At 36.9% G+C, this 12,775-nt stretch overlaps 1 protein-coding gene across 3 annotated transcripts in view; it reads left to right on the top strand.

The window, feature by feature from the left end:
* AFG1L (AFG1 like ATPase) overlaps window positions 1–12,487 on the top strand; it is a 59,835-nt gene extending 47,348 nt beyond the window's left edge. For all 3 annotated transcript variants that reach the window (XM_026726645.2, XM_026726644.2, XM_087913395.1), the window contains 3 exons: window positions 6,671–6,811; window positions 9,245–9,358; window positions 11,988–12,487. In XM_026726645.2, the coding sequence (XP_026582430.1) occupies window positions 6,671–6,811; window positions 9,245–9,358; window positions 11,988–12,134 (402 nt within the window). In that variant the 3' untranslated portion in view covers window positions 12,135–12,487. The remainder of the gene's footprint in view (window positions 1–6,670; window positions 6,812–9,244; window positions 9,359–11,987) is intronic.
* The last annotated feature ends 288 nt before the right edge of the window (window positions 12,488–12,775 follow it).

The raw sequence follows: 12,775 nt of genomic DNA, 5'->3' as shown, positions 1-12,775 counted from the left end.
AGTCATATCTCTCAGTCCTGTTTTTGACATTTAAAAGCCTACAGGTAAAAGTGGCTTTATCTTGGACTTTCAATACTGCAGAGGGCATCGTCAAAATACATGTTTAAATTGATATAACAAAACACACAGAAAAAAAGTGTCTGTCTGTCTGTCTATCTATCTATCTATCTATCTATCTATCCATCCATCCATCCATCCATCCACACAGACAAACCCAATACACAAGGCTGAGGATGGCAGATGAGATTCTGCCGAAATGTTGCTACAACTTTAAAAGCACAACTATAATGACACGGGAAAATACCCGAACAAAGCTGAATACCATACATATAAATACCCGTGAAAACATACATACATATATATATATTTTCGTAGATTTTCATGGGTAATGTATGTCCAGATGTCCGCCTACCAGACATCTGGAAATTAGCCCTCACCAACAAACGAGTCCCAGCCACGAAAACCAACACCAGACCCAAAACAACACGAGACACCACCGCCAATCCCCCTCATCAGACCCAGGCCCAAACCCATCCTATAAACGAAGGACAACCACCATCCAGAAACCAGACCACGGCTGCATCGCCAGCTGTCACACACCCCCGACCCCAAAACCAAACAACCTGACACATGCCAAGAACACAGACCCAGACTCCAAACTTGAAGCCAGACCAAAACCCAGAATGCTACCTCACAGCCACCTGCTCAGGATATCACATCAGACAACTCAGGAAATTATACCACAAGAACTCAAGAAGTTGCAACACAGCAAATGACCCAAGAAATCACAACACAAGACCCAGGATACCACAACAAAAGAACTTGCAAGGCCATCACACAACCTGTTACCCAAGTCGTTAAAACATGGGAGGCTAATGGAAAAAAGATCACTACAAAACAAACGACCCAGGAGATTACAGCACAAGATCAAGGATATCTCCACAGCAAAACTCACAAGGCCATCACACAGCCCATTATACCAACATCAACTCCATCAACCAATCAAGAGGCAGCAGCGCAGCCAACCAGCCCAGCACACCAGCGCCCCCCCCCTCCCCAGTATTTATAGAGACGGCAGCTCCGATCACACACTGCCTGCACTGGCACGAAGCCAAAAGCACCAGCCTGAAGATGGCGAGTTGGACCTCGCCGAAACATAGGCAAGATACTCTTAATCTTACATAGGAAAAGACCTGAACACACCTAGACCTACACACACACACATATATATATATATAAACAATGTAGAAATTATCCTTAACTTACAACCATAATTGGTCCTGGCAGTTAAGTTTTGATGGTCGTAAAGCAGCTCACCATGTGACTAGATCCATTTTATGACTTTTTTGTGGCAGTCATTAAACTTATTGTTCGCTATGGGCCAGATTTTACCAGAAACCAGAAGTAAACGCTGAATTTGGGCAAAAACATCCTAAATCGCAGTCATGTAACCATGGAATGCTGCAAATATCTCTCAATATGGATGGGTTTCTGAGCACCCAAAATGCGGTCATGTGACTGTGTGGAGGCGACATCGGTACTTCAAAACCTGTAAATCTTTGAGAGAGAGTCCATTGTAATTTCAAATAGTTGGTGAACAACCGGATATAAGTTGACTGTATGCCTCCAGTGTTACCACATTATTTGTGGGGGAAATCCTCATGACATTAGTTCCTTTCATTTGTTCAGAAGACTGGTTTAGAAAGATCTTGCTTTAAAAAAAAAAGAGTAATTCCTTTAAGATTTTTCTTTATGAGGTTCACTGTATTTCAGGGCAGTGTGCCTGTAAGCTCAGAAATAGAGGCTGACTTTTTCTTTAAAATATCATAAACATACTATTTTTTTAATCAAAGTGTTAGAAAATGTAAGAATTGAAAGTACTAATTGAGATTAATATTAATAATATGCCACATTTTCTCCCTTGTGAGAATGTGTTCCTTAAGTCTGCTGATATTCAGTTTCTGCTATTTTTTGACTTCATAATTATATTTGGAAACTGCTATGCTGTTAATACATGACTAAATTCAGATTCCTGCCAATCTGTAGTTTAGTGTAAATTAACTGGTCATACATGAACAAACTGGAACAGGCTTCAGTCTTTCTGCATTTATATGCCAGAAGGACTATGAAAACATCCACTTTTTAAATCTCAATTCTGTCCATCAAATTCTGATATGGAATATTTTTTTATAAGGGCTTGTCAGAGCAGCAGTTCCATGTTTGTTTCTTTTAGTCATAGTTATAGCTAAGCACAGTTACTTAAATTAAAATTATGGATCTCTGATAGGTGAGAGTTTTTTAATCTTTCTCTAGGTTTCATAGAAAAAAATGGAATATAAGAGGCCAAAGCTGACAGTGGCTTGACATAATTAGTCATGGAGTTCCAAATAATTATATAGGAAATGATGACTGAATGTGGCTGCTAGATATATTTATAAATGTTTATTTGCCCATGAGTACATTTTTTTGCAACAACTTAACAGCTAAGTTATTATGCTCACTAAAAACTAGTGTTTTCATATCAAACCCATTGATTTAAGGTTTTATTCAGTATGTGTAATTTAATTTAAAAGCTATTAATCTATGTTTATTAAAAAGTTATCATGGTCTAAAATATAAATGAAGCCTATATCTTGGATTTGTAAAGAAGAAGCCCAGAAAAATTGATAATAACATCCACTCTATACTTCTGTGGCTACTTCTTTAAATAACAAAACCCTTGAAACTATAGTCTGTGTAGCAAATACTGCCCTCTGATGGTAGCAACAACTTTTTAATATAATTATGCTTGAGCAGAGATTACTGTTTCCCATTAAGAATAGAGTGGACTTACTGATGCAGACTCAGTAATGATCTTAAGAATGAGGAAACCAATACCTGTTTGTTTCCTTTTTTCCATTTATAGACGCTTCTTCTAACAATACTACTCTAATAAAGTGTACAGTTTTTTAAAAAAAACAACAGCACAAACATTAGATATGCACCTATCCATATGTGTGTGTATGTATATATACTATATATGTATGTGTGTGTGTGTATGTGTGTATGTATACACACACACACACACACACACACACACACACATATACATACATACGATGGTTGCTTATGGTGGAGAGAATTGGTAGCCAATATTAGCTCCAACCAAATGTAAGCTCCTCCTCAGCAGATAAGTTTTTTTTTTTTTAATTCATGCCTGTCAGCCATCTATCAGGGATGCTTTAATCTGGATTCCTAAATTGTGCAGGAAATTGGACTTTGGCCTGAATGAACCCCTCCAAGATTATGATTCTAAAATAAGACATGCATATGTTATAAGTCTGAGTTCTACATTTTATTGATTTGTTTGCTCTTTTATTGGTATTGAGGGGGAATAATCTGAAAACTAAGGGCTTGTTCACCAGCAACCTTAAGAAATGCATCTAGAGCCCTCTAGTTATGCTGGTGCTTAAAGTAAATTTAAAAAATTGATTCTATAATTACAGGAATGTTTTTATCATTGACAATAATTGTGAAATGTTTATGATTGCAAAATCGACACAATTGCCTCCTTCGTTATATTCTCTGTCCAAACGATGATGCTGGAGATGCTTCCTATAAAATTAGTTTGCAATATTCAAATTGCAATATTCAATAACTCTTATTCTTGCCATCTTAACAGAAGTAATCAATTCTAAATAAAATAGAGATCTGTTCTAAATAAAATGGAGGAACTTCAGAGTGCTGAAACCAATAATTGCCTTGCCTATTAGAACAATAAGTAAGTCTGGATGTAAATTTTCTTAGCTCTAAATAAATAGCATAGCACAGATAAAAGGAATAGTAGTACTTCCTTCAGTTTTCTGTTCTTTCATAATGATTTTTTAAGCTCATAGTGCTGTTGATGAATAATTCCACTGCAAAGGAGAAGGCTGTCACTTTCTTCAGATGTAAAAACACTCAAAGCTATCACCATCCTAATATGGCACTAATAGAAAGATATCTATTGCTCATTATTTCCAAGAATGCTTTAATATATACCTCTAAAAATAACTTGAACAGAGATAATGACAGTTGTACTTTTGTTAACTTGGCAGTTAAATTGAAAAGGGAATCACTTAGATTGTAGGCTAAAATGGGCTAACTGATGAGGCTGAACTGCCATAAATGAATTTGGAGTTAGCCTAATGTTAATAAAATCCTATTTCTCCATAATAAGGATTATCAGAAGAAATAGCTACAGCAGACTCTCACATCATCCATCTTTTCTATGGTAGCAAAAAGACAGAAAACCAACTTGTAAATCACAAACGATGCAGGAAAGTTGGCAATTTCTTTTCTCTATTAACGTCTAAAAGTTAAAAAGTCATAAAATTAATTTAAGTGTGAAATAGGGGCTGGCCGGTGAGTGTTTACCAATTTTAATCAGAGAATTGCAAGAAAGGACTGGGAAGGATGAGCATAATGATACAAAAGTCTAATATCAATGGAGCATGATTCCTATAATTGTTATCTTTTTAAATAGTACACATACATTCATTTTCTACAGTGTGTTATAGACATATGGATAACAGATAACAGATAATCAGAGTTGGAAGGGACCTTATAGGTCACCTAGTCCAACCCCCCGCCCAAGAATGGTGTCAGAAACACCATTTCTGACAAATGGCAGTCCAATCTCTTCTTGAAAGTCTCAAGTAATGGCGCTCCCACAACTTCTGAGGGAAGCTGTTCCATTGGTTGGTTGTTCTTGGTTTGGCTTGGGAACCTGTCAAATTCCAAACATTAGTAAACTAAAACTCACTATGTTAGTCGATGTAACTATTGCTGGCTAAGGTTGCTGGCTTTATAATTTTGTCACATCCAAAGGGCCACAGCTGTAGGTCTCTCCAATGATTATAAAAAGGGGAAACAATGTGTCGTGCAATCTCCTCTGAAACTTGAATTGGAAATTAACATTCAAAGAAGGTACCTGAATTGCACTGAGTATTCAGGTCAAACACATTGGCTATTTACAGAGCATTACATGACTTAAGAAACATTTTCTTAAATGTATGCTATTAGAAGAGAACAGCATGTTCTTCACAGAGGTGATATTTTCATAAAGGCACACATTTTCATAACGGCACACCACCATTACAAGCTCTATGCAGCCTACAATACTGGACTAATCCTTCAGAGAAAACAAGTTCTGGATTCCAGATAGGTTCAGTAATTTGTCTGGCTCTTTCAAGAAAATTGCAATGTTTTTCAAGAACATATACCCAGAGATTATACAATTATACAGATTTTCCACAACTGCTGAATAAGGATAGTTTCAGTATATTCACGGCACTATTAAGAGTCAAAGCATCAGTATTCTAGATTCAAACCCTTTTTGCTGTCAGTTAAAAATTCTCTGGGAGTGTAATTGAGAAGGACACCTGGGTAAAATTTTGGAAACTGCTTGAAGTTAAAACATGATCTTGATTCTGCCCCTTTGTTGATGCAGCCTAGGATTGTGTTGGATTTTTTGGCAGTTGGAGCACATGGCTGGCTCATATTTAAATGATAGTCCACTAGGACTCCTAGATCCCTCTTGCCAGTTACTGTTGTTGAGCCAAGTTCCGCCTATTCTATACCTGTCCATTTTTTTCTTGCCTAAGTGTAAGTCCTTACTTTTCTCTACATATTAATTTCATTTTGTTAGCTACGGCTCAGTATTCATGTCTGTTGAGATCTGTCTGAATCTTGGGCCTGTATTCTGGGGTTTTAGCTATTCTGGCCAGCTTGGTACTGTTTGCAAATTTGATTGATTCCCCCTCTGGGCACACTTTGTCAGTAATAGGAGGAAGAAGAAGATGAAGGTCAGCCATGGGTGACTGGGCCAGTGGAGCACAGGGCTGTGGGAATGTCTGAGGCTTTAACCTATGGCATTTGGGTGACTGGCTACAGCACAGGTCTTCAGACAGCACTCACTGAGTCTAGAGCTGAAGCAATGGCCCATGGGTGATAGCAGCTGGCTGACACTGCTGAAGGCCCTGGACCTCTGATTCAACTGTGAAACTGCCAACAAGTGCCACTGTGTAGGGCAGCCAAAAGGGCAGAGGTGGTGAGGGGAGTTGAAACTCACTGGCAGTTGTAATGGTGATCTGGTTTCCGGGCAGCCAGATGTTTATCATATGATCATGGGCTGCTGCAACAGCCTTCAGGGACCAGACATACCTATGGTTCATTGCTGCCACCACTTCAACAGTCACTAAACGAATAGTCATTAACCAAGGATTACCTGTTAACCGAGGATTTTTACCTTTTGCTTCAGAAACAGTTGTGAAAGGCAAGCTGTATTAGTCCAGGATGATCCAAATAAAAAAAAGATTCTGGTGATGTAAATGATGTTTTGCTATCCTTACGCCTTCATTTTTCTTTCAGCCTTATCCTACTTTATTATAGTATAGATATGGGGAATAAAGGAAAAACATGCTTTTAATCAATTTTAATCTAATTGATGTGCATCAATCAGAGCAAATGTGCATGTTTATTCAAATCCATATATTTAATTTCCCCCCTCCTTTTCCGAGGAAGAAGCAAAATGGAAAACCATTTGATTGATTAGGACAAGAAGAGCAAATTTAAACAGAAAACAGCCTTTTTGCCTTTTGAAAAGTAGCTGTCAATCTACTGATTTCTTGCGTCTTAATTCCCATTTCAGCCTCTTGGAGCCAGTGATTATTTGGAAATATCCAAGAATTTTGACTTGGTTTTTGTTCATAATATACCTCTCTTTACAATGGCAAAAAGAACCCAAGCTCGACGCTTCATCACTCTCATTGATACTTTTTATGAAAAAAAGGTAGGCATTTGTTTTTTCAGGTTCTTATGAGATGAATGCATCTTGAATTATCTTGGAAATGCTGAATGTTAATTAATTAATTAATACCTGGCAAAATGCATCAGCATATATTCATTGATCACACTGCATTACCATGTGAGCTATTAAAGCCTTGACTATTAAGATTAATGTGTTGTCTAATTGAATTTAAATTACTGCATTTTCTCCTTTAGCTGCTAGCCGCTATTAAAATTTACAATGGCTCAGTGGTTAAAGACAGCCCAGGTTTGAGAACCGAGCTTTGCAGAATGGGGTGAGCTCCCAATACTTGCCCCAGCTCCTGCCCACCTAGCAGTTTTAAAGCATGCAAATACAAGTAGATAAATAGGCACCCCTTTGGTGGGAAGGGATTTACCTTCCTTTCTGGAGAGAGAGAGAGGTGAGGAAAGGAGAGGAGAGGAGAGGAGAGGAGAGGAGAGAAGAGAAGAGAAGAGAAGAGAAGAGAAGAGAAGAGAAGAGAAGGAAACAAATATTTCCTTGGTGCTACTGTCATTGTAGCCCATAAGAACCCTTTTTAACAGTTTTTTTTCATGGACATACGATGGGAGAGATCAGTCTATCTCTGTTCCATGTCAGTTTTCTGTTTTTAAGGTGCATTCATAGGATTATTTTCTTCTGTTTTCAGATGAATCTATGGGTTTTTTAAAAAAATGGTTGTGCAAAATTGTGTCTTTAAATGTGTGTCTCTAAATGTATTTTCTCCCAAGATAGTATGTTTAATTATATTTCATTTGAATATATATGCATTTTAATTTTTAATTGCGTGTGAGGTGAGAATTACTTTGAAATGGGGAGATGGTCTGATTATGTTGTTATCCATACATGACCCCCGAAAATGCAAATGAGTTCTGTTTAGGTCAGAATAAAATTCCCAACATCCTGGCTTCTATTAATAATTCCCCCTCAGCAGAGAGCAGTGCACAAATATAACCCTTTTCCTATTGAACAAAGTAGGAGCATCTGAAAGGAAGCAAGTAGGCTAATATTTGCTTCTCCGAAATCCAGCAAATGCATCCATAGTGAGACTGCAATTAAAGGAAAAGCTGTTTAATGACTGTCTTTCAGAGTCTTGACATATTTATTACAATAACTCAGAAGAGCTAAGGGAAAGAAACTAACCAACTATTTCCATTCTGAGATAAATCTCATAAGGACAAATAATGTTAGTTGTGTAAAAGAATCCATAATGATACTTCTGTCCTCAAGCATTGTCTAATTAGCATTTATTCTTACCTCAAAATTAAAAAAAGAGGGTTACCTCTCTGTTTTAAATTAACAAGAATCACCTGCAGCTATATTTAAGGCATCTAGATCATTTACGAAAGTCCCAATCTCTTTGCAAAGGGATTTCTTCTTTCTATGACCCTTCCTGGAAGGACAGCAGAATAGTATGTCACATACTGTAGTCATTCCAGAAGTACTGAAGAAGAAAAAAAAGTGTGCTTTCCAAAAAGTGTAGTGCTGTTATTAGCCTGATGCAATTTTTCAAAGGTTAAATCTGAAAAGATTTCCTTGACTTGCACATTAGGAAAAAAAAATGCAATTGCTCTGCATCTCTATCCTGCCGACAAGTATTTTGTCAGGAAGTTTTGGTTTAATTGACTGAAAAATGCTGCACCTGTAAGATGTCACACTACCAAAATGGGTAGTAGAATGAAGCAGGCATTCAAGAATCGAGGAAACCCTCCTGAGGAGATTCTAAGGAGTTCTGGTTTGCTTTCCAGTGTTTTGGAGCTCTTGGACAGCTGGATCTAAAAGTTTTCATATTTGAAGGAAACATAATGTCTGGATGTTTGGCATTACCGAATGAAGGTGTGAGTGTGTGTGTGTATCTTAGACCTATATTTCAACAGCTGTCCATAGAAGTTGACAGGGACTATGGGTAGCTATCCTACATGCTTCCTTGCTTTCTTGGTTTTATCCCTGGACTGAAAGGTTTTGGAATCCCTCATCTGATTTTTCCTGCATCCTAATAATGTATAAAAAAAAACTAAATGAAAACATATTCCTATTTAAATTTGATTTAGTGATGATTTAGAGTGATGGCCTGATATATAAATAAAATAAGTACTTTTTTGATTGAGTTTGAAATAGCAATTCAGTATCTAGTGTATTTTTGTTTCTTTATTTTAAAAGCTATTACAGAAGTAAGATAAATAATAAAAATATTTTAATATTAAAAGTTATTTGTGACTGAATGGCAGGGCCACCTCTATACTCTTCTGCATTGTTAAGGAGTGCCATGCATACCATCAGAAACAGAAAGCAGTTGTTATAAATGAACTTTCAAAAGTATTCCGCTTAAAAACAAAAGAAAATAAAGAGGGTTGAGAGATGCAATGGAGAAATAAGAACTCTTAAGTGATGAACTTCAGTCATTTTTCTTTGTTCCAGGTGCGTCTTATTTGCTCTGCATCAGCTCCCCTCCAGAGTATATTTATTCAAGCGGATCATGATAGTGGACTGGATGAGAAAAGGGTATTGATGGATGATTTGGGGTTGAGCCAGGTAAGCACTATGAACATCCTTTGTTGGAAGAGAACATAATTGTTTGGGTCTGCGTGCTGGCATTATTATAAAACAAAAAAAAAACATTTAGAGGGTCATTCTGTAGCCTTCCTGCAGGTTCAGTGTAGCATTTTTTCTTCTGCCGTAATTTAAGGTAATGTTATTTATTCATGGGTTAGGATCCATAAATGTCCACAAATCTAAGAGTATATTTCTAATGCATTGAAAATATTGGGTCAACTGTTACAAGTTCCTCAAGTGCAATTCATTGTACTTGTTTTACTCAAGACATTCAGCTGTGTATCAGTTTGAAGCTCTGTTAGAATAAGGAGCATCTATGTGTCTTTTTTTCTTTAGATTCACATGGAAGAGAGCTGATACACAACATCTCCTACAATATGCGTACAAAACAAAAACCCACCGCAGTCGTTCATAAATATTCATTAATGCGCAATATCTTTTTGTGAATCCTTTATCATTCCCTCCCCCCCAGTTATTTATTGCAGAGTGAGCATTCTTGAGTTAACTGCTGCATATGAAAAATTACTACTAGCATTTCCCAATGAAAATAGATTTCATGGACAGTAAGTACTACATTTGCTAAGCTGCTGAAAGGTTACAAAAGGATTGTTCCTGTCACTCACCTGTGCCTTTCTTGGTAAAGGTCATCAGGGCTGCAGAACTCCAAAACGATACCTATACAGGTGGCTTTCTTCAAGAGAGCCTGGACCCTTATCTCTATAAAGCCTTATGCTGACTTTGCACCCAAATCCTGGAGTTTGTGGGTGCCATCAAGCTATTGAATCTAACCCTTTGCTCAGAGGAGGAATTCAAATGGAAACATTCCCAACCAATGGCTGTCCAGCCTCCATTTGAAATCTCCAGGGATTTGTGGAGGAAAAATATTTTTCCTCCTGAAAAACAAAGGTAGGTCAAATTGCTTTGATAAGTGTTTTTGAAACATTGATATGATAAAAACGCCAGACTTACTAGCTCAGAGGATTTTTAGTAACTTATTGTCAAAAATTGACTCTGTATCATTTACAGTAGAACCAATGTAATCAATCAGTTAAGCAAAGCTATTTCTAATCAAGGTTGATAACTGCTAAAGAAAGGTTCAGATTTATTCTTAGATATTATCTAATTACTTCGGATATTAATGTTTAAAATATTTGCATGTCTCCTTAAGATCTCATCTCCCTTCAAGTGTTATATCCAATGTTTTTGTATATTTTCCAATGTAATTTTAAATGTTTTTATCTTGATGTTTTGTTTATTTAATGAAAATGCAAAAAGACAAAAAGGCTCAGACCCTATTGCTAATTAGGGCTGTGTTCCAATTTGGTGGGGACTTTAACCCTGACACGGAATAAGGCAGTGCTGAATACTTTCCACACAGGACAAAGGCATTTAAGATGCCCTTAAAATCCTTCATGTGTCTCCATTTCTATATGTACTTCACTCACTCAGTTCACTGGAAAGGACAGGGTAACAAACTCAAAAGGGGACTTTTCCCTCCAGAAAGTACCATATGGCATATGTTCTGCAACACCTTGGTCAAGCATCAGATTTGAAACAGGTTTATCACCAGATGATCTCTTCTGACAATTTGCCCCAATCCCAGCAGGTTTGGAGCAGGCTTTGAGTTCATGAGAATGGAGAGAGCAATGGATGTATATTCACTGACACAAGCAATCTTTGTCCACTGTTGTCCAGGTCCTCTTTTATAAAGTTGCTTATGTGGCAGGGTTATTGCCCGCACACCAACTGTTCTGTTTTTCTAACTTCCTCATTCTCTTCCTCACTTGTTCTTACTTCAGCTCATATTCTTCATCTCTTACTACCGTTCCCTCAAAATGTAATACTGGGAATGCAACAAAAATGGTCTGGACAGGTAGTTAAAGAAGTTTTTTTAAAAAAATTAGTACCTGATACCCTCTCCACTGTTTCCTGTGAAATTTGGGATTTGGCCCTTCTAACCATCCTGCTTACCTGAAAGGTAATTCCACTCCAGTGAAGTGTAAAAAACAAAGACATGGATACATTTTTTTATATTTCTGCCCTCCCCACACTCCGTGTTAGGTTTTATTTATTTATTTAGTGTATGGCATCTACAGAGATCCTGCAACCACAGATATATAACACTGATAAAACACATTATACATACCCAAATAAAGCATCAACACACACACATATATAAAGTTTGGGAGTGTTTATAAAATAATAGGAGTTGAAGCTCCGTTGCCTGTTAATGTTTCAGAAACTGGAGTAAGTAGAGATGATATGGATACAAGTGAGGCCCTTTGAGCCAAGGATCCAGTTGCAAAGTGGTTTGGTGGCCTGTGTGTCTTCATCTTCATTATAGGTTGTCCTCATTTAGTGGCAACTTGATTATTAAGTGAAGTGGTTACTAAGTTCTTTACACACGGTGTAAAGCTCATAAACGTAGGGAGTGATCATAAAGTTGCTTTTTCATCACTGTCTTAGCTGCAAATGGTTGTTAAACAAGTGCGATCTGTACTAAAGAATTCTTTGTCTTGCTGTGCAGTGGAATTTCATTACTGAGGACCCAGTCAAGATGTTTTTTCTGTCTCAGAATTCCTGTATTTTTCTTTTTACGTGTCTCTAGGATTCAGCTGAAGCACTTTCTATGTTCACGGGAGAAGAAGAGATATTTGCCTTTCAACGGACTATCTCGCGACTTACCGAAATGCAGACAGAGCAATACTGGAAAGATGGGGATCGAAGCAAAAAAAAGTTGCAGCCGGAAGGTTAAAAATAAAGAGTAACTGAAAAGAAAAAGGGCTTTTTAAAGAGGCACATTAACTAACTTGAAACTTTGTGTATCATGTTAGTTTTAAAAACTACAGCATTATTTACTGGCCCCCTTTAATGCCAATCTATAGATATAACTTTATTCAATCTAGCATGAAAACTTTATTGACCAAATAGAAAATTTCCTTTTAACTGATAATGATGACAGGAAAAATAGGTAAAACATATTTATTATTGGCCATAACGCATTGTTGTTTGAACAAATAAAAGATACAAGGTAGAAACATTAAGTGCATATTTTGAACCTATCAAACGCTGTTCTATTGTTGGAAAATAAAATATACAAATGTATCTGGAGCATCCCTGATTTTTAAAAATCATTTTCTTTTAGGTAGCAATTGAAAAATTCATATACATTCACGAAGTCCCCTGGGTAACACTAATTCCACTTGCCACTTAATATGTAGCGCTTCTGTTTTTCTGCTGCCAGAGTATGTTCAAGTGATACAGATTCCTCTATTATTTATTTGTTCATCATATTTACTGTATATAGCCACCCATCTCTCAGACAAGTGACTCTGAGTGACATATAATAAAGCTAAAAACAGTATATGCAAACAAATATTAACATTATGCTCTCTG

Source organism: Pseudonaja textilis, chromosome 1, assembly GCF_049901715.1.
Source record: "Pseudonaja textilis isolate UNSWEBS1 chromosome 1, rPseTex1.2, whole genome shotgun sequence".
NCBI lineage: Eukaryota > Metazoa > Chordata > Lepidosauria > Squamata > Elapidae > Pseudonaja > Pseudonaja textilis.
Note: the sequence above shows the minus strand (reverse complement) of the source record. Positions and strands in the feature narration are given on the sequence as shown.